Genomic DNA, 22,756 nt, shown 5'->3' on the forward strand with positions numbered 1-22,756 from the left:
TGACAATATATGGGAGGGTTTATTTCTGGACTCTATTCTATTCCATTGGTCTATGCTTTTTTCTTTATGTCAATACCTCACTATTTACATTAATGTGGCTTTGTAGTAAGTTTTGAAATTGAAAAATGTGAGTCCTGCAATATTGATCTTCTTTATCAAGATTGTTTTAGCTATTCAGGGTCCTTTGAGAATCCATATGAATTTTAGCATAGATTTTTGTTTCTGCAAAAAAAAAAAAATTACTGGGATTTTGGTAGGGATTCCATGAAATCTGTAGATGGCTTTGGGTAGAACTGACATCTTAACACTCAGTCATCTAATCCATGAATGTGGGATATGTTTCTATTTATTTATGTCTTCTTTAATTTTTTTCAGTAATGTTTTATGGTTTTAAAATAAAGTTTTTACCTCCTTGTTTAAGTTACTTCCTAAGTGTTTTATTCTTATTGAGGCTGTTGTAAAAGGAACTGTTTTCATCATTTTCTACTCAGATTGTTCATTGTTCGTATATAGAAATGCAACTGATTTTTCTGTGTTGGTTTTGTATCCTACTTTGTTGAGTTAATTTATTAGTTCTAATAGTAATTTTGTGGAGTCTTGAGGGTTTTCTAGATTTAAGATTATTTCATCTGTGAACAAAGATAATTTTACTTATTCTTCTCTAATTTGGATGCCTTTTATTTCTTTTTCTTGTCTAATTGCTCTGGCTAGAACTTCCAGTACTATGTTGAATAGAAATGGCAAGAGTGGGCATTCTTTCCTTATTCCTGATTGAAAAGCTGTTAGTTCTTCACCATTGAATATGATATTAGCTGTGGGGTTTTTATACATGGCTTTTATTATGTTGAGGTAGTTTCCTTCTATTCCTAATTTGTTGAGTGTTTTTATTTTGAAAGTGTTGAATTTTGTCAAATGCTTTTTCTGCAGCAATTGAGATGATCAAGTTGTTTTCTCCCTTTATCCTGTTAATGTGGTGTTAGATGATTTTCATATGTTGAATGATCCTTGCATTCCAGGAATAAATAAATCCCACTTGAACACAGTGTTTAGTCCTTTTAGTATGCTGCTGAATTCTGTCTGCTAGTATTTTGCTAAGGATATTTGCATCACTATTCATAAGGGATATACGTCTGTACTTTTCTTATAGTATCTTTTTCTGGCTTTGATATCAAGGCAAATGAATTAATGTGTTATCCTTCAAGGTTTTGGAAAATTTTTGACAAGGATTAATGTTAATTCTTCCTTAAATGTTTGGTAAAATTCACCAATAAAGGCTTCAGGTCCATAGCTTTGTTGTTGGGAGGTTTTTGATCACTCATTCAAATAAATGAATTCATTGAATTCCCTCATTCATTTTGCTTAGTAGTTACAGTTTTATTCAGATATTCTCTTTCTTCATGGCTCTGTCCTGATAGATTTTGTGTTTCCAGGAATTTGTCTATTTCATCTAGGTTATCCACTTTTCTTGCATACACTTGTTCATAGTACTCTTGTAATCCTTTTTATTTCTGTATAATCAGTTGTAATGTTTCCACTTTTTTTTTTTTTAGCAATTTATGTCTTCTTTAGTCATTCTAGCTAAAGGTTTGTCAATTTTGTTAATCTTTTTTTTAAAAACGATCTTCTGGACTCGTTGAATTTTCTCTATTGTTTTTCTAGGTGTGCTGTGTGTTTTGTTTTCTTTCATCTCTAATTATTTTCTAATATTCTCTGTGATTCTTCTTTGTTCCATTGACTGTTTAGGGTATGTTGTTTAATTTCCACAAATTTGTGAATTTTTCAGTTTGCCTTTTATTATCAATTTCTATCTTCATCTGGTTGAGGTTGGAGAAGATACTTTGTGTAATATCTATCTTTTAAAATCAATTAAGCCTTAATTTGTGGCATAACATGGTCTATTATGGAGATGTCCCATGCGCACTTGAGAAGAATGTGTTTTCTGCTGTTGTCGAGTACAGTATTACGTACATTTCTGTTAGATCTAATTGATTTATTGTGTTGTCAAGTCTTCTGTTTCCTTATTGATTTTTTTTGTCTGGTTGTTCAATCCATTATTTAGAGGAGAGTATTAAAGTCTCCAAATATTACTGTAGAACTGTCTATTTACTCTCTTAATCCTGTCAGTTTTTGCTTTATATAATTTCTTGGTCTGTTATTACGTGCATAAATGTTTATAATTGTTATATCTTCTTGCTGTGTAGAACCTTTTATTGCTATATGAAATGTCCTTTGGCTCTTGTAACTTTTTTTTTTTAAATAAAGTCTACCTTGTCTGCTATTAGTATAGCCAACCTCACTCTCTTTAGTTATTTGCATGGAATATGTTTTTCCATCCTTTCACTCCCAACCTACTTGTGTCTTTGGATCTAAAGTTAGTCTCTGCAGTCAGCATATAGTTGGGTCATTTTTATCTTTTTATTTATTTATTTATTTATTTTCGGCTGCATTGGGTCTTTGTTGCTGCGCGCAGGGTTTCTCTAGTTGCGGTGAGCGGGGGCTACTCTTCGTTGTGGTGCGTGGGCTTCTCATTGCAGTGGCTTCTCTTGTTGCCAAGCATGGGCTCTAGGCACGTGTGCTTCAGTAGTTGTGGCTCACAGGCTCAGTAGCTGTGGCTCACGGGCTCTAGAGCGAAGGCTCTGTAGTTGTGGTGTATGGGCTTAGTTGCTCCACCTCATGTGGGATCTCCCCAGACCAGGGCTTGAACCCGTGTCCCCTGCATTGGCAGGCGGATTCTTAACCACTGCACCACCAGGAAAGCCCTAGTTGGGTCATTTTTTAAAAATCCACTCTGTCAATCTCTGTCTTTGGAGAGTTTAATCCATTTACATTTAAAGTAATTACTGATAAGGAAGGATTTACTTCTGTCATTTGCTATTCATTTTCTATATTCCTTATAGCTTTTTTGTCCCCCATTTCCTGTATTACTGTCTTCTTTTGTTTTTGATTTTTTAACGTGAAATATTTTAATTCCCTTCCCGTTTCCTTTTGTGTATATTCTATAGCTATCTTCTTTGTAGTTATCATGTGGTTACCATCCTAAAATTATAACACTATAATTTGAATTTATACCAGCCTAACTTCAATAACATACAAAAACTCTTCTCCTATACAGTTCCATCTCCAACCCTTTCAGTTACTGATGTCACAAAATTACATCTTTATACACTGTATATCCAGAAACACAGAATAATTGTTTTTTAATGCATTAGTTTCTCAAATAATGTAGAAATTTAAAAATGGAGTTATAAATCAGTTACAATAATAGTAGTTTTTAAAAATGCCCAGTGTATGTACCTTTACCAGAGATCTTTATCCCTTCATACAGCTTTGAGTTAGTCTAATGTCCTTTATTTCAACATGAAGGACTCCTTTCAGCATTTCTTGCTGGGCAGGTCTGGTGGTAACAAACTCCCTTAGCTTTTGTTTATCTGGGAATTTCTTAATTCTTCCCTCCCATTTGAAAGACAATTTTGCCAGATATAGGATTCTTGTTTAACATTTTTTCCTTCAGCACTTTGAACATAACATACCCATTGCCTTCTGGCTTCCAAGGCTTCTGGTGGAAAATCTGTGGGTAATTTTATCGAGTATCTTTTGAATGTGACAAGTCACTTCTCTCTCATTTCTTCAAAGATTCTTTGTCTCTGTGTTTTGACAGTTTGATTGTGATGTGCTTTGATTTGGGTCTCTGAGTTCATTCTTGGAGTTCATTGAGCCTCTGGGAAGTTTATATTCATATCTTTCATCAAATTTGGGAAGTTTTCAGTCATCAATTCTTCAAGCTATCTCTCTTCCCCTTTCTTCTTCTTCTGGGACTCCCACAACGTGCATGTTGTTCCTTTTGAAGGTGTTCCAGAGGTACCTTACATTCTGTTCACTTTTCTTCAGTCTTTTTTTTTTTCTTTTTCAATTTTCCTGTCTTGAAGTTCACTGATTCTTCTGTCTTCTCAAATCTTCTTTTGAATCACTCTGGCAGTTTTTTTTCTTTTTTTCCCCCAGTTATGGTAATTTTAGCTCCAGAATTTCTTTTTGGTTTCTTTTTATGCTTTCTATTTCTTTTGTGATATTTCCATTTTGTTCATACATCATTTTCTTTACTTTCTCCATGTCTTTAGTTCTTTGATTATCTACAAGACAGTTGTTTTAAAGTCTCTGTCTAGTAGATCTGCCATCAGGTCTTTTTAAGAGACAGTTTCTGGTGATTTCTTTTTTTCCCCCTTGAATGGGCTGTGCTTTCCTGTTTCTTTGTATGGCTTGTAATTTTTTGTTGAACACTAGACATTTGAATCTAATAATGTGGTAACTTTGGAAATCAGATTCTTCACCTTCAATACAAGGTTTGCCTATTTTTTTAATTTATTTTTTTTATACAGCAGGTTCTTATTAGTCATCAATTTTATACACATCAGTGTATACATGTCAATCCCAATCGCCCAATTCATCACACCACCACACCCACCCCCTCCGCCGCTTTCCCCCCTTGGTGTCCATACGTTTGTTCTCTGCATCTGTGTCTCAATTTCTGCCCTGCGAGGTTTGCCATTTTTATTAAAAAAATTTTTTTAATTGTTGTAGGCTGTCTCTGCTGGTGATCAACCTGAGGTGTAAACTTAAGGTCTTCTCAGGTCTTTTCTGAGCTTGTGCCTTTACATGTGTCATGACTTTCCAAATTCCCCTGTATATGTGATTGCGTTGAAATGTCTTAGCCCTAAAAATCTGGCTTCCAAAAGGAGAAAAGAGAAAAATGAAGGGGGGAATATGTGCTGGTGCAAATCCCCTGGAAGTTGCTTCAACTGGAGAGGGAGGGGCTTGCAACAATGCAATGACATTTACACAAATGGTTGCTCACTTCTGTGTCTTCACCTCTGCAGTCAGAAGCAGCAATAGATCACAGCACAAGTCCTCAATATTTAAAGAGCAGGGTTTCACCCAGGTTCCCACCAACTGCGTGAAAGCTGCTCCAGGGACACATGCAGAACTGCCAGCCACAGGGCAAGTGTGTGGGGGATGGGTAGCTGTTACCGTGCTAAGGGCTGAAATTGACCAAAATTAACTGCAATTTACTGTCTTAAGCTTTCCTTTGGAAGTTGTAAGCCTTTGAACACACTCCCGAGTTCCAAAATAGGTATATGAGATACATTTTGTCAATACAATTGTTGTCTAGTTGGGGAGACAAGTTCCTGGTTCTTCCTGCTCTACCATCCTCCCAGATTCCTTAATCAAATGCACTGCAATTTTTAAACACTTTCTTCTGTTAAATGACATACAGGCTTTTGGCTATTACAAATTAAGCTACTATGACCATGAATGTACACGTCTTCATATGGGCCTACGCTTTTATTTCTCTTGTGTTAATATGTAGGAGTGCAATGCCTTTGTCACAGGGCAGGTGAATATTTAAAAATTTTGCAAACTGCCAAATTGTGTTCTAAAGCGGCTATACCATATGTGTTTCACACAGCACTGAATAAGAGTTCCAGTTCTTCCACATGTTCACCAGCAACTGCTATAATCAGTGTTTTTAATGTTTGCTATTCTAATAGGCATGTTGTAGTAGAATCTCATTGTGGTTTTACCTTGAATTTCTGTAATGACTCATAATTTTGAGCATTTTTTATGTGTTTATTTGCCACCCATATATCTTCTTTGGTGAAATGTCCATTCATATCTTTTGCCTATTGTTAAAATGAACATTGGTTGATATTTCTATTTTCATTAACAGGAATACGTTGAAACTGCAAAGAAATTTGTTGGAATGTCAGTTATTTATCAATGACGTCAGTAATTTATTTGCTTAATGGGGTAAAATTTTTTGAGTACTGAAAGAATATTTCCTCGCAATTCTGTGCTGTTCCCAATGGAAAATGACAGACACAATACACCCTTAAGTTTAATCTGAATTATTAACATACTCTCTACTTTCTGAAAACTTCACATGAAACAATAAATCAAGCTCTGAGTTGTAGTGTTTACCACACAGTCAATTTCAAGCTACAACATGATGTCTGTGAATGTGAAATTAGGGCAAGATGTGTAGTAGCACACCATCATATTCTGTTTCTACCATACGTGGATACATTAAATATAAATAACCTTAAAGCATAGATAATAGTAAAACGTAGTAAAATAATGAATGATGAGTTTTGAGTAACTCTTAGCTTAAAAAAACCCAGCCTTACTCAAGTCTAAACTACACATATTTAACATGTACAATTTGATACATGTTTATACCTATGAAATTAAAGGTTTTTCTTGGGCCCTTTGTAATCTCTCCCTCTGTACTCATCCATCTGCAGGAAACCACTGATCTGCTGTCTGTCACTACATATTTGTTTACATTTTTTTCAGAAAAATTACATTAATCTGGGAGCAGTTTAGGTAGGCAGTTCGAGTTCAATATCTGCTATGAAACTGCAGGCAAGCTGTCTACTGGGGTTGTAGTCTCTGAAGACTTGCCTGAGGCTGCAAGATTCAATTCCAAGGTCTTTTCTGTTGACAGGAAGCTTCAGTTCCTTGCCACATGGGTCTCCATAGGAATGATCATGATGGATACTCTCAAATAAAGCAAGTGGTCCAGGAGCAAGAGAATGCACTAAGAAGGAAACCAGTGTCTTTTATAACGTAAAATGGAGGTGATTTACCCTCACTTTTACTATATTATGATTCATATAGGTCAACTCTAGTAAAATGTAAGAGGGCTACACAAGAGTGAGAATACTGGAAAATAGGAATTTGAGGGACCATCTTAGATCCCCCAACTACAATTGTATGTTTTATCTTTTTTACATTAATTTTCATATATCAAACCCTGCATTTCTTGTATAAACTTTTTCTTGATATGTTACTTTTTTTATATTGTTGGATTTGATTTGCTAAAATTTTGTTCAGGTTCGGCATCTATGTTAATGAAGGATATTGGTCTATGGTTTTCCTGTAATGCTTTTGTCTGGTTTTGGTATGTTACCTTCACAGAGTAAGTTGGAAAGCATGTCTTTCCAATTTTTTGGAATAGTCTGTGTAGAATTGGTATTTTTTTTTTGTCTAAATGTTTAGCAGAATTCACCACTGAAGCATTTATGCCTGAGGTTTGCTTTGTGTGAAGGTTTCTAATTCCAAATTTAATTTCATAAATAGGTGTAGGGCTATATGGGTTATCTTATCTTATGCGATGACATCTGTATTGGTGTCTCTTCTCTCATTCCTGATATTGGTAATTTGTGTATTTACTCTTTTTAATTTGATAATTCTTGGCTAGAGGTTTGTTTATTTTATTATTATTATTACTTAAAGATTTGTTGTTGATAGCTTTAAAAAATATATATTTATTTATTTTGGCTGCACCAGGTCTTTGTTGCGGCACGTGGGATCTTCGTTGCGGCATATGTGATCTTTAGTTGCCGCATGCAAACTCTTAGTTGCAGCATGCATGCAGGATGTAGTTCTCTGACCAGGGATTGAACCCAGGCCCCCTGCATTGGGAGCATGGAGTCTTACCCACTGGACCACCAGGGAAGTCCCTATTTTATTATTCTTTAAGGCTTTGGGTTTCACTGACTTTCTCTGCAGTTTATTCTGTTTACTTCATTGATTTCCATTTAGATCTTTATTATATTATTTCTTCTCCTTTCTTTGCTTTTCTCTTTTCCTAGTTTTTAAATATGGAAACCGAGATCCTTTTTCTGATACCTTTTCTTTTGTTTAATGTGTTTAAAAAAAAACATAAACCACCTTCACCTAGCCATCAGTCCTGACAATTTTCTTCTATGTTTCCTACTAAATTATTCATACATTTATATTTTATATTTCAGTCGTGATCCACCTTGCGTTCATTTTTGTTTAAGGCATGAGGTTAGATTGATGTTAATTTCTTTTGCCTATGGATGTTCAATTGCTCCAGCATTATTTGTTGAAAAGACTTCCCTGCCTTCATTTACTTGATTTAGTTGGTCTGTCAAAAATCACTTGGTAAGTTTGGGTCTATTTCTGGATTCTCAGAATGGTTCAGAACAGAATAGCTCTATTGACCTATTTTTTTAAATTAATTAATTAATTAATTAATTAACTTATTTATTTATGGCTGTGTTGGGTCTTCATTGCTGTGCACAGGCTTTCTCTAGTTGTGGCGAGCGGGGGCTACTCTGCGTTGCAGTGCATGGGCTTCTCATTGTGGTGGCTTCTCTTGTTGCGGAGCACGGGCTCTAGGTGCGTGGGCTTCAGTAGTTGTGGCACACAGGCTCAGTAGTTGTGGCTCACAGGCTCTAGAGTGCAGGCTCAGTAGTGTGGCAAATGGGCTTAGCTGCTCCATGGCATGTGGGATCTTCCCAGGCCAGGGCTCGAACCTGTGTCCCTTGCATTGGCAGGCGGATTCTTAACCACTGTGCCACCAGGGAAGTCCTTGACCTTTGTTTTTAATCCCTGCATCAATATCATGTTATCCTGTTTACTGTAGCTATATAACCCTTATCATCATGTAACCCTTAACACTGGGTAGGGTGATTCCCCTCAAATGGGGCCCCCTCCAACAAAGGCTCTAAAATATGTCAAATTTAAATCAACAGGCATATCTGTTAGTGCCCTCAGAGATTATTTCACTGTTGATGCCATGGCAACCTCTTCTCATGTGTCCTGGAGTTTCTGGACCACGTATAATGGCCATAAGTTGGTCAAGAGCTTCTGAAGCAAGAAGAAGCCCCTCTTGGCCTCTGCTATACAGCACTGACACAAAATGACTGACTACATACTGAGCTCTCCTGGAAACAGAGGTTCTCACAGACCTTGAGCCTGTGACCCTTCATACCCAGCTGCCAATTAGGCATTAGGTCATGGGAACAGTACCCCACAAGGTTGGCATGGCTACTGAGACCTCCTTAAGACAAGATGGAGCCAAACCTGGACTCTCTGGTATATTTTACCTCCAGGAGTGGGTGGCATCACCTTTCCTCAGTCCCTTGCCAGATGCCACAGTGCTGGAAGAGGTCACTCTTGCTCCAGACCCTTTGGCTACCTGGAGAGTCCCTTGGGATTAACTGAATGAACAGCAATGTGATTTCATAAAGTGTACAAATGACACTATGAACCATCATAAAAATGGATGGTTTTAATTGTTTTTTTTAATCAGTGGAATGTTGCTACTTTCATTCCTTAGTCAGGATGACCTTGATAAAGGTTAGGACCCATGGATCAATACAATTGACTGAACTTCAGGCAGTCATTTTAGCACTAAATGTCCCAGCCAACAAATGGCCCAATCATTTCATTTATTACAAACTGTTGGGCCATTGCCCCCTTCAGGGTAAAAAAACCTCTGGGAATCTCTTGCCTCACAGATACCCAAAATATAGATCAAAATCACGTCTCTACATATAATAAGACCACGTGCAACCTTGCCAGGACACACCTTATTCCCTTTATTCCCTTTGGAGTTATAGACATTACTGATAAAAATCAAGGTACACATTTGAGTTCCCAGAATACACAATACTGGGTTCCTGGTAAAGCTTTTCAATAGGACTTTCATGTTTCTGATAAGTCTCACAGAGCCAGTTTAACTGAGAGACATAATGGTCTGCTTGAGACAATTCAAATTCTAGTCCAGAAAACTGACCCTAAATGGGTTTCTCTTTTGCCCCAGGCCTTAATCTATCTTTACAAATTGTCAGTATTGTCCCCATTCTATAAGGGCTAGAGGCCAGATTGAGGGTGCATATTCTCTGGGGACCCATTTGAACCTAAACTTCCACCAGAAAAGAAAATAAAAACAGCACATCAATTGCAACTGCATACACTTTTGACTGTTGGTCTCATTTCTCACTGGTCTGGGTGCTTTCATTGGTCTACAACGCAGAGACCCTTTAAATAAGCCATTGTTTCAACCATTGTTTCACCATTGATAAATGGTGAGGTCTACTTGCCATCAACCTTGGCTAATACAAGCCCTGTGATCCAAAGACCTTGCCAGCTTGCCTGTCACCAACCAAACCAACAACTGAGGCAAAGGGCTTATAATAACTGGCCAAATTAGAGGGCCTGTCTACAGGCTATACTGGAGCTCCAACCTCATAGCCTGGTAACACCTTAGAGCCATAAAATCAAGACCCACACCAACTTGAGTGGGTATCCACTTAAAGAGGATACCGAGTGTCCCCTACCAGATGATGTCGCCCCAGCCCAGTTCACTGGTGGAGATGACTTTGTCACCTGCACTAAAGACAACTTCACACTGTACACTAAACCTGCCACTCCAGCAGCACCCATGGATTGCCTCTCCTAAAGAAGAAATTTGACACAGGAGATCTATTGCTTTTCTTCCCTTGATATTAGGGATTCTACTATGTTTCCTAAAGCTCACCGTCTGCTTAGCCTATGATCCTGGTATACTCCTTTCTCCCTGTCAACTTGTACACACCTACATTCCCATGCCAAAAGAGAAATATTACCATTGCTGAATAATAATAAAACCTGCATCTTAAAACAATTCCACTTTATTCTTTTTAAAAACTTTTAACAGGAATTCCCTGGCGGTCCAGTGGTTAGGACTCGGCGCTTTCACTGCCAAGGGCCCGGGTTCTATCCCTGGTCAGGGAACTAAGATCCCGCAAGCCACACAGTGCAGCCAGAAAAAAAAAACAAAAACTCTTTGAGCTTTTCTAGGTCCTTTACTTTCCATGTCCAGTTTAGAATAAGTGTGTTTATATCAACAAAAAATCTCAGTGAGATTTTGATAAGAATTGTGTTAATGCTCTAGGTCACTTAAGAAACAACTGACATTTTTACTATGTTCATTCTTCCAATCCATAAATGCAGTATGTTTGTCCATTTATTCAGATCTCTTTGATATGTTTCCTTAGGTTTTGTAAATTTCAGCATCCATATCCTGCATTTGTTTTGTTAGATTTCTACCCAAGTATTTTAAGTCTCTGGAGTGACTGCCAATGGGACTGAGTTTTTACTTTCAATGTCCTCATGTTTGTTGTTAGTATATGGAGATGTTATTAATTTTTGTGTGTTGATCCAATGTCCTGCGACTTTGCTGAACTCACTTACTAGGTTTAGAAGTATTGCAAATTCCTTGGGACTTTCTATGTAGACTGTTACAGATTTGAATTGTGTTCCCTCAAAATTCAGTGCTAGGGACTTCCCTGGTGGCGCAGCAGTTAAGAATCCACCTGGCAATGCAAGGGACATGGGTTCGAGCCCCAGTCTGGGAAGACCCCACATGCCGCAGAGCAACTAAGCCCATGAGCCACAACTAGTGAGCCTGCGCTCTAGAGCCTGCGAGCCACAACTACTGAGCCCGCGTGCTGCAACTACTGAAGCCTGCACACTACAGCCCATGCTCTGCAACAAGAGAAGCCGCAGCAATGAGAAGCATGCGCACCGCAACGAAGAGTAGCTCCTGCTCACCGCAACTAGAGAAAGCCCGCGTACAGCCCCGAAGACCCAACGCAGCCAAAAACAAATAAATTAATTTTAAAAATTCAAACTAACAAATGTTGAAGAAATGACAAAGTTACAAAATCACCAAAATTACCCTCTAGTTTATGCATCAGCAAACTATAATCCATGGACCAAACCTGGCCTGCCATAAGTTTTTGACATAAAGTTTTAATGGAAAACAGTCATACCGAGTTGTTCAAGGACTGTCAGTGCTGCTTTCATGCTGCAACAGCAGAACTGAGTAGTTGCAATAGAAACCACATGGCCCGTAAAATCTAAAACATTTACTATCTGGCCCTTTACACGAAAGGTTTGCTGACCCCGGAAAAAGCTGCTTTACTTAAGAATCAGCAATGGATGCTAAAGTTAGTGGTAAAAGTTTGATAAGGAACATGACATTTATCGTTCCAAAGTATCTGACGACAAACCACTTCTTAATTGCATACGGAAAAAGATGCAGTGGGGAAACCTGACAAATTCCACCATAATTATGTGGTCGAAGTTAACATCACCAGTAATGGGATAAACTGACATCACAAGCCTCCTGATATACGATGCACGAAGGACAGCATCACTTCAGTGATATTTCTGCCAAAAATACAAAACTGAGTCAAATTATGAGGAACCATTAGACAAATCCAATTTGAGGGACCATCTAAAAAGAGATGTACTCGTCAAAAATGCCAAGGTCATAAAAGGCAAAGGAAGATCAAGGAGTTGCTTCAAATTAAAGGAGACTAAAGTAAGAAGACAACTAAATGAAATCCATGATTTTGTTTTGGATTCTGGGTTGGAAAAAAAAAATTTTTTTTTCTATAAAGGATACCATTGAGACAATTGCTGAAACTTGATTTAAGGTCTGTAGATTAGGTAAAAGTACTACACCAAAGCTTGATTTTGATAATTATGCTATAGTTATAAAGAGAACAAACTTATTCTTAAGAAATACACACTGAAACATTTAGGATAAAGGAAAAGGGCATCTCATGGGGGCAGGATGAGAATGATACAAAGCAAATACATAAAATATTAACAACCCCTGGGTAAGGGTCATAGGTGTTGATATGTTCTATACTATTCTTACAAGTTTTCTGGTTAGAAATTATTTCAAAATAAAGAGTTATATAAAAGCCATCAATTAAGTAAAGAACCTTGTACATATTTGTTTAAACCAATAAATTTCAGCTAAAAGAAGAATGAACATACAAATGCAGAATAGCACAGTGATTATTAAAGATCATAAGCCAGATTGTGTCTGAATTCTAGCTCCAACAACTAGCTCTGAAATTAGGAAAATTTCTTAACCATCCCAAGCCTTAGTTTCCTCCGATATAAAATACTGATAGCAATTTTGCACACATCATTATTGTTGCTGTGAGGCAATACGTGTAAAATGCTTAGAACAGTGCCAGGCACAGAGCACAGAATCGATAAAGTAACTGCTATTACTACTATTACTACTACTACTGCTACTGCTACTACTACCACCATCACCACCACCACTACTGACAATGGGCCAGGACTTCCCTGGTGGCACAGTGGTTAAGACTCCACGCTCCCTATGCAGGGGGCCTGGGTTCAATCCCTGGTCAGGGAACTAGATCCCACATGCTGAAACTAAGACCTGGCTCAGCCGAATAAATAAGTAAATATTTTTTTAAAAAAAGAGTGGTTAAGAATCCGCCTGCCAATGCAGGGGACATGGGTTCAATCCCTGGTCCAGGAAGATCCCACATGCCACAGAGCAACTAAGCCCGTGCGCCACAACTACAGAGCCTGCACTCTAGAGCCCACAAGCCACAACTACTGAGCCCGTGTGCCACAACTACTGAAGCCCGCGCGCCTAGAGCCCGTGCTCCGCAACAAGAGAAGCCACTGCGATGAGAAGCCCGCGCACCACGACGAAGAGTAGCCCCCACTCGCCGCAACTAGAGAAAGCCCGCGCGTAGCAACGAAGACCCAATGCAGCCAAAAAATAATTAATTAATTAAAAAAGAAAAGAAAGAGAAAAAAAGGAGAGACAATGGGCCAAAAAGGGAATAAGTCAGTTCAATGTAAGTAAAATGAACAATGTTAAGATTTCATATTCCCCTCATTAATTTTCAGTTAATGATTTTTCTTCTTACGTCTCTGAGAAAACAGAACTAGATAAAAGATACATACTCTTTCCTCTACCATATCAATTAAGTTATCTACATCCAAATCCACGGTCACAGTTTTTTCTTAAGCACAAATTCTACCACCTTACCCCCTCAAACTCAAGGCCCTGCTTCCATAATAATGTCCTCTTTCTGATTCATCCCTTTTTACCACTCTATGGAACTGTTCACATTATCAACCATCCAGATGTAACCCCATGTCCCAACAAGCCCCATCTCTTCATAACCAAATACCTCAACAGAATGGCTGTACTCATTCTCACCGCTGCCTCACCTCCCGCTCTACTTAAACCACACCACTCAGGCTTCCACTCCTTGAAGCCACTGAGAATTTCCCCTTCTGGGAAGGTCAGATATTGTGGTCAAATTCTCATTTCTTATTTTAATTCACTTTTCAGCAACCATTCCGCCATCTTGAAACATTTTCTTCATTTGTCTTTGGTGGAACCACTTTCTGGTTTTAATTCTACCTTAAAATGTACTCCTCCCCAGCAGTCTCTTTTGCAGCCTCTTCTAACAAACCTCCAAGTGTAGAGAATCCTCTGTCTGCACTGGTTCTCTGGGTGACCTCATCCAGTGTCCTGGCTCTAAATACCAGCCATATGCCAACAAAACCCAAACTGTTATGTATGAGCCTAAACTGTCCCTGACCTCCGGGCTTGCACATTCAACAGCCTACTCAGCATCTCCAATGGGATGATGAATAGTCATCTCAAACTTAACATTTTTTTTTCTTTTTTTGGCCTTGCTACCTGTGGCTTGCAGGATCTTAGTTCCCCGACCAGGGATTGAACCCAGGCCCTCGGCAGTGAAAGCCGGGAGCCCTAACCACTGGACCACCAGGGAATTCCCCAAAACAGACGTATTTTAGATTTGCCCTCCAACCTGTCTTGTCCCATCTCAGGCAGCTGTATCACCATTCACCTGATCAAGTCAAAACCTGTTGATTCTTCTTAGTTTCTCTCTTGGCCTCCACACTTAGTCACAGTTCACTGGCATGCTGTTAGTTCTACATTCAGAATATATTATGAATACTGTACCTTCTCACCACTTTCTACCACTAACATTATAAGCCAAATGGTGGTGGTGGTGGGATGAATTGGGAGGCTGGGATTGACATATATACACTAATATGTATAAAATGGATAACTAACAAGAACCTGCTGTATAAAAAAATACATAAAATAAAACTCAAAAATTAAAAAAAACACAGCTGAAGTATTGTACTGGGAAAGAGAATAAGCCTAATAAAGTGTCTCGGAAATATGATGAGAGTGAATGTTAAAATTGGTAAAGAGTTGGAAAATTTGGTGAGATATTCATCTTTCCCCCAAGTCTCAGGCCTTTGAAGCGTCTTCCAAACAACCTCTCAGACATGTGCCTACTCCCTGACCACATGGGCTGTTTCCAGCAGTGATGGCTTCTCTACCCAACATACTCTTACTCACCTGTGTATTGTCTTCCTTGATCTTTCTTCACTATCATCCAGGGCTCTTTCCATTGTTCCAATAAGGTAATCACATGTGGTTTAGAACAGGAATGACCTGCTTACAAGATAAGAATGCCATATAATGAGAAATAAAAGATGAATTCAAAAATACTTTTTAAGCTTGTGTTAAATTTGTAATAAACTAAAGGTCAAAATGATTGCTAAGTACTACAGAGAAGAGAATGGCAAGGGGATTCAAGAATCCAGATAGGAGGGGAAAGGTCTTATTTTAAGTGAAATCTATCTATCTATCTACTTACCTACCTACCTACCTTCTGTGTCTTGACAGAAAGCATGACACTGTAACTGAGAACAAAGACTGTGGACCCAGAGCACCTGGGTTCAAATTCCTGGCTCTGCCATGTACTAGCTCTGTGACCTTGGATAACTCAAGCTCACTGTGCTTCAGCATTCTCATCTAAAATGATTACATATATTTGTATTTGATTTGTATCAGCTGATTTTTCCCCCCACAATCACCTTATGAAGTACTATGTTTATAAAGAGCTTAAAATAGCGACTGGTACATAGTTCGAACAATGTGAGTTATCAACATTATTATTGCTATTTTTCTAAGAGAAAAAAGAAAGTTTCCTGAGACATCTATATTTATAATTCATTTAATCCTAAATGCAAAGCTCATGGATTATAAATTTTAACTACAAAATCAGGTAAATTGTTTTGGAAGAAATAAAATGATGTAATTTCAGCTTTAAATAATTTATGTTTATCTAATCTACCACTAAATAAATTGCACAGGCTCTTCAGATGGAACAAATCAGAACCTTTGTCTAGCTGTTTTGCCTGCAGGTGGGCTCACCATTGTGGGCATAAACACAACAGGAAATCTGACCTTTGTCAATATTTATAGAACACCCCAGAATTCTAATCCTGCCATTTCATCAGTTCCAACCTAACAAAGCTCAAACTACTTCTTTGAGAACAGGGAGAAGAAATTACATTCACTTCTTAAGACAGCCCTAAAATGTACAACGAAGAAAGTATTTCAGGGAGGAGATTCTAAGTTATTTGAGAGATGTAAACTTACCCAGGGAGACCAAGTTCCTATAGTTCTCCAACATCACATCTCTGTCCAAGAGCGAAGGCTCTGAGCGAAGGCTATGGCCACATCCCTGAATGTCACTGATTCCTGAAACTGCAAACCCACATATTTCTGGTGAAATTAAAGAAAATGTAGCCATAGCTAAGACCGGAGGCAGGCAAAAATAAAAAAAAAAAAAAAAGGAAGAAAATGTTTTCAAGATGAAAGGAGAGGAAATAAAGAGTTCCAATGTAACAAAGAAGCAATAATATAGCAATCAAGTAGGCTGGAGGCTCATGATATAAGAAGTAAAGTAAGCAGATGCAAACTATTATATATAGGATGGATAAACAACAAGGTCCTACCGTATAGCACAGGGAACTATAAATATCCTGTGATAAATCATAATGGAAAAGAATATGAAAAAGAATATATATATGTATAACTGAGTCACTTTGCTGTATAGCAGAAATTAACACAACATTGTAAATCAACTATACGTCAATAAAATTTAAAAAAAAAGTAAATGAAGCAGAATATCTTCATGTTCTAGAAGAATCCTGTGCTATGGACAAAATTTCCTGTTACGCTGTGGCATACCACAATACTCCAGAGCTATTGGGAAATGGATAAAATAATCCAAGTTTCTTTGTTAAATAAAAGAGTATACACAAAGACACTGCCTGCTAGGTGCCCCAATACGTTCTCAAGAACTATTAGTCTCTACATTATTTTCCCTTTAAGAGAAAAGGTTTGGGTTTTTTTTCAAGCATAAAAATCTCTATTTTAGAAAACAGATATTATACAACTTTGTTAATTCCTCAAGCTTCAAGATCATTATGCCAGATCACATCATAAGCATTTTTCCTTGTATTGATAAATACATTTTTCATGATGGCATAAAAGTACATCTCAGGGATACAAATATCAGAGTTTGTAATTATGTTATATTTATATGAGATTGGACCAAATGCCCCAGGTTTCCCCAGTTCTGGTAATCTATGTTAACCTACTACTTATGATAATATGCTTATTAGTATATTGTCGTGCAGCATTCCTCACTCAACACTCTCTCTGTTCTTCAGTTAGTGGATAATGATGCAGATGATTCAGAATCAAAAGTAAGTCACCCAAGTCCAGCAGGTCCCATTCCACAACAAAACTGACCTAGTACCACTCTCTCAGGCATCACCTGGCAAGAACCATGCTACCAATGTTTCCATGTCACAATCACATCTCTAATGTGTCCCTGAAAGCCTCACAGAGCATGTGAGCTCATCATATTAAGACTGAGACCAATCAATACAAAATCCCATCTTATCAGGTCTGTGAAAAATGTTTAGTTTTCTGTTGTACGGTAAAAATGAGGCCAGTATCTCGAACTCACCAAACCAGAGACTGACATAAGAAGCTCAAATAATTTTCTCGTGGGACTTCATATTTTCACTGCTCCATCACAGCCCTTCAGCAAAGACATATCACATAGGACCTGTTCAGTAATTTGCTCAGTGAATTCATGAACGCCAATTAGAAAAGGACACCTCATAAGGAGGAAGCAGTTATTTGGCACTGTTTCACATAGGAGGAATCAGGAAGCGGGTAATTAGATGGTGCTCTCTTAGGAAGAACACTGTAGGTTAATGAATGACAATTATCTATGTAATCTAAAAATCCCAATATTTCAAGGAGAAACAACAACTTACTTGGGCCATGTTATCAGAAATGTAAGAACCAATCAGTCTTCCTTGGGCTTCTTCTATCTGAAGGGTTCAAACTCTAGAAAATTCAGAGCTGAGAGACGAAAAGGAGGCTTTAGTGTTCCCCATAACTTCAGCCAATAAAACTTGTCCCCCCATTTCAGCTTCCAAACTATGACACAACCACCCTCACATAACATTTTGTGGAAGAACAGAGGGATTTTGGATAAATCCAAACCCACTGAACCAAGCTGTAAACAGCTGGTTGCAGAACAACAGCACTTCTTCAGTGAAGCCAGAATCAGAAACTTCAGTAGGTTTTCTGGCTAAGCCTTCATTTTGGGAAGGCTCATGTGGATGTTAAGATTGGGCTGCACAGTTCTGTTGTGAACAGATTCTCCTCCCTCCATTCCTACATTCTAACCGAAAAAGAGACCATATCACCCAAACCAGAACTTCCTTTGTGGCTTCAGGATAAGATCAAACCATGGGAGAGGGAAAATATAGATGATATTGATCTGACATTTACAAACATCTCAGTGGCTCAGTTTTCTCATCATTAAAATAGGGATAAGAATATCAGCTACTACATATGGTTATCTTGCAGAAGAATAAGAAAATTCAGTTAAAACACGTACTAGAATAGAATAATTGCTTAACACGGGTTAGCTATTTAAGAACATTACATGCCTCTTATTTCATTTTTATTTTTATTTTTAATGACATTCTGTATTTTTATTTGCTCAATCGGACAACTAACTTGGAAGTATTGCCTTTTTTGTTTGTTTGTTTTGGCCGCACAGCACAGCCTACAGGATCCTAGTTCCCTGACCAAGGATTGAACTTAGGCCTTGCCAGCGAAAGGGCTGAGTCCTAACCACTGGAGTGCCAGGGAACTCCCTCATTTTTCTAAAAGTAAAACTTTGTTTCCAATTTTTGCTTATCTCTGGCATGCTTTTTTTTTTTTTTTTAATTGATTGGAATCAGCTTTTCTTTAGGAGATCTTCTAGGGACAATTCTGACATATTTAAAATAACTGTTCACAGGGATGCAATCCGCATGCGCATTCCAACAAATCCATGAATCAGCAATCAGAATGACAAGCTTTCTTGTATTCTATATAAAACACTTAGAGCCTGGCCTTAAGAATGCAACTCTTCTTTTAAAAAATAGCAGAAAAGATTCTCTGACATTTAAATTTCCCCTTTAATTTCTCCGTAGAAATTACAGAGAGAGGCACCATTCTGCAATAAGATGCAAAACTGTAGTTGAATCCCGTTCTTTCTGAGCAATACGGAGACTGATGTAAATGTTTACAGCCAATATCATCGTATTCTCTTTTTTTATATAAAATTATCACTGGAAAAGTAATTTGAACAACAGATCCTTGTAAGTCATTTTTCCTGCTCTAAAATACCAATCTCCATATCAATTATGTGCCTTCCTGCCGGGAAACTTCATACAGGGGCTCAATAACCGACCTCCTTCTGGGGACCAGCTGTCTGGGGCAGACCCTCGTGGCTGGGAGGGGAATGGGGCAGGCGGCAGCAGACACCGGCAACACGGGTCCCAGCGGCACACCTCTCAGCTGAGAATCCAAGTTCACACGGAGGTCCTGGCTCCAGTCTTCGCGGACTCACACCCGCACTCTCTCTCACAAATTACCCTCTCTCCCCTGACTGGAGCAGCCCTGCCTCCAAGCCAGGAGCGCCTCGTCCACCCTCCCACTGCCCGCCTGGCAGGGTCCGGGGTCCGCACCGGCCCGCACGCCCCGCACTCACTGCTTCCCTTCCCGGAACCCAGTTACCCGGTGGTGCTGGTCCGAGTCTGCAGAGCTCTCCCCCGAGGCCGGGCTCTGACTTTTTCCTTACAGAAGTCCACAGCTCACTGCCGCGCCAACAATCACAAACGGTAGGGGGAAAGGCAGAGGTCTAGGTTGCCCCGGCGGCCTTTGGGAAATGTAGTCCCAGGCTAAGCGGGCCTGATCGCAGTGGCCTGTGGGAAATGTAGTCCGGAGTGGTAAAACCTGAGTACCTGCGCGGCCCGCCGCCTACGACAACAGCTCATCCCGCGCCCCATCGGTAGCGGGAGTTCGCAGGCACAGGCTGACACCAGGCCCTGACTCTGCCCACCTTAGAGGCTGGGTTTAATGGGTTGGTCGACCCGGACTGAAGAAGGAGAATTGTACTTGGGTGGACCAGGGAAGGCGGAGTTGAGGACACAGGAGTTCACGATCGCTTGAAGCCCAAAGAAGAGAGCCAACCCAGGACATTACCATACCAGACCCCCCCAAACCTAATAATATATACTAAAATGCGTTATTACTTTAACATAAAAATATGAAAAATAGGTGTTTGAAATTACTTATCGTTCTGTATTGTTTACCTTTCCGTTACAGAAATGCTATTATTAAATAGAACATCAATAGAACTAATAGTGGCAATTAGTAATAATAGTATGACGGATTAAACAGGTGTGCGAGACAAATGGTTCTGTCCTCTGATACAGCATTTTAACTTTTTATTAGATATTAGATGTTTAAATTTTGTACACTATATTATGTGTGTGTATATGTTTATTTATTTATTTATTTATTGGCCACACGGCTTGCGGGATCTCAGTTCCCCAACCAGGGACTGAACCCAGGTCACAGCAGTGAAAGCCCAGAATCCTAAACACTAGGCCACTATGGAACTCCCTATGTATTCTTTAGATACATAGACGTAAGAAAATTTAAAAGGAGAGTGTACATACAATTGGACTAATTAAACAGATGTCATCTCTATTTAAAAGAAATGTTTGTTTCTGTCCCATGGTACATTAAGATATTTTTACTCTTTCTGTTTCTTTTTCCAGTAAAACTTCTCTGAACTACCTGTAGCCTTTATGACATTCTTCTTTTCTTTTATGCAGTGGTAAAACTGAGTACAGTCAAACATAAAACTCACTTTGACGTGCAGATTTGGTCTTATCAAGCCCACATGACACTCATTCTTGCCGTCAGCCCAATGTTATGACATCAAGCAAAATATCATCTCAACAAAGTATTTGCATATGGAATACTTAGGATTTTACTTAGTTTCCAGTGCTCCAAACGTGTCCTTCCACTTTGTATCTACAGGCTTTTTTGGTCAAGTAACTGTTTGTTGGCCAGAGCCTTTACATCAGCGGTCCCCAACACCTGGGCCACTGACCAGTAGGGTCCGTGGCCTGTTAGGCACCGGGCCACACAGCAGGAGGTGAGCAGCGTGCTAGCGAGCAAAGCTTCATCTGTATTTACAGCTGCTCCCCATCGCTCACATTACCGCCTGAGCTCCACCTCCTCTCAGCATTATGGTGAGTTGTATAATTATTTCATTATATATTACAATATAATAATGATAGAAATAAAGTACACAATAAATGTAATGCGCTTGAATCATCCTGAAACCATCCCCCCAACCCTGTTCCGTGGAAAAATTGTCTTCCATGAAAACAGTCCCTGGTGCCAAAAAGGTTGGGGACCACTGCTTTACATCTGTAAGTTAACTGTATACGCTACTCATGTCTGAAATGCCCATCATTTTTAAACACTCTGAAGCATACTGGATGTCAATGGAAGTCAAGCCTCTTTTTCTCAGGGAAGATGGCATTAAATCACGGAGGCAGTATGAACTTGTGAAACTGAAGTTGGAGTCCACATAGGTAGCGTCATGCATTCTTCAACCACTTATTGAACATCTGCTGTGGGCCTGCCTGTTCTAGTCTTGCAGACAGAGTGGTGAAGAGTAGCTCATGTTCCAGGGTTCAAGACAGAGCCACAAAAAGGAACTAAATAAATGACCAAGATAATATCAGATGACCATAAAGGTTCTGAAGACAACCAAATAGAGCGAAGAGATTAAAGAGACCTGGAGTGACTCTGCATGGGGCAACCGGGGAAGGCCTCTTTGAGAATGGGAATGCTAGAACAAGGCAGGGATAAAGTTAGGGAGCCAAATGGAAGATAAATGAACAAAAAGAAAAGGTCTTGATGATGATCATGGCTATGACGAATATCAACAGGGCTTTGTGCTAGAGAGTAACCCAGGTCCTGTTATGTGTTTATACCCTACGGGACAGAATACTTCAACATACTATCATTATGGAGTATTTTAAAAGGCTCACTTTTCAAATGTAAATAAATGTCTTATAATAAAATAAATGCGGATTCTCCATCAGTGGGAAGCCATATCCATTTGCCATAAACAGATGGCAACTACAAAGATAAATCCAGTGAATTTCTTGACTTCCAGACTGCCCAGGGGCCCTCCTGCTCCAGCAGAGATGCAACAATTCTAAAGACGCTGCTCCTCCTGCTGTGCCTTTGCCCTTAAGGGTTTTGCCAATCCTCCCAGCCCAAGAAGGCCCCAGGACAGGATTCTTCCCCAAATGAGTCCTAAAGTTCATCGAAGTCTTCAGAGAAGCTGTTCCCTTGGAAAAGCATGAAGACCGATGCTCCCTGGGATTCACTGGGCACTGGGAACATAAATCCCACGTGTAATTTTATCAGGTCCCCTCAACCCAGGAGAAGGAATTGTCACTCTTTCCTTGTTAGACCGAAGAAAATGGAGTCTAAAGGCAGCAAGAGGACTTAAGATTAGAACCAGCAATAGGGACCTCTCCATACACTCCCTGGATTCAGGACCCTGGGCGGGAGTGATGCCCTTCCCAGGTCTCCAGACTCATCAAATGTTTCCGAGTGCCCATTTCTTATCTTCTGCTTTGTCTGGACCAAGCTTTAATCAGGCTTTTCTCCACCCACTGGCCTTTAAACTCTGGTTCAACCCCCAGGCATTAGCAAGCACTAGAAGGCAGAATACGTACCCCTGCACTTGCCCCCACCCCCATCAGCTTATCCTGAGAATCAACTGAGAAGAGCAAGACAACTTTCCCATCAAACTGCCGCTGACCA

The 22,756-nt window shown here is 39.2% G+C and overlaps 1 protein-coding gene and 1 long non-coding RNA gene across 22 annotated transcripts in view; both read right to left on the bottom strand.

Moving 5' to 3' along the window:
- Nucleotides 1-16,183, bottom strand: part of LOC309648815 (zinc finger protein 780A-like) — a 35,586-nt gene extending 19,403 nt beyond the window's left edge. For 10 of the 21 annotated variants that reach the window (XR_014256790.1, XR_014256791.1, XR_014256792.1 and 7 more), the window contains exons 1-2: nucleotides 16,133-16,183; nucleotides 15,044-15,139 (exon numbers count right to left, since the gene is read on the bottom strand). Coding sequence is in view for 7 of the 21 variants with exons in the window: in XM_082437910.1 (XP_082294036.1) it covers nucleotides 15,044-15,096 (53 nt within the window). In the remaining 14 variants the exon portion in view is untranslated. Of the gene's footprint in view, nucleotides 1-3,857; nucleotides 5,736-5,785; nucleotides 6,593-8,052; nucleotides 8,416-11,584; nucleotides 12,042-15,043; nucleotides 15,143-16,132 lie in introns of those variants that run through there. The other 11 variants (XM_082437909.1, XM_082437907.1, XR_014256798.1 and 8 more) reach the window with 10 other exon arrangements.
- Nucleotides 16,184-16,191: 8 nt separating this feature from the next.
- On the bottom strand, nucleotides 16,192-19,776 carry LOC309648822. Its single transcript, XR_014256822.1, has 3 exons — nucleotides 19,631-19,776; nucleotides 17,830-17,917; nucleotides 16,192-16,240 (listed from the first exon to the last, which is right to left on the bottom strand). It is a non-coding gene; the product is annotated as an uncharacterized lncRNA (long non-coding RNA).
- Nucleotides 19,777-22,756: the final 2,980 nt, after the last annotated feature.

Source organism: Balaenoptera physalus (assembly GCF_965194825.1).
Source record: "Balaenoptera physalus genome assembly, chromosome: 19".
Lineage (NCBI taxonomy): Eukaryota > Metazoa > Chordata > Mammalia > Artiodactyla > Balaenopteridae > Balaenoptera > Balaenoptera physalus.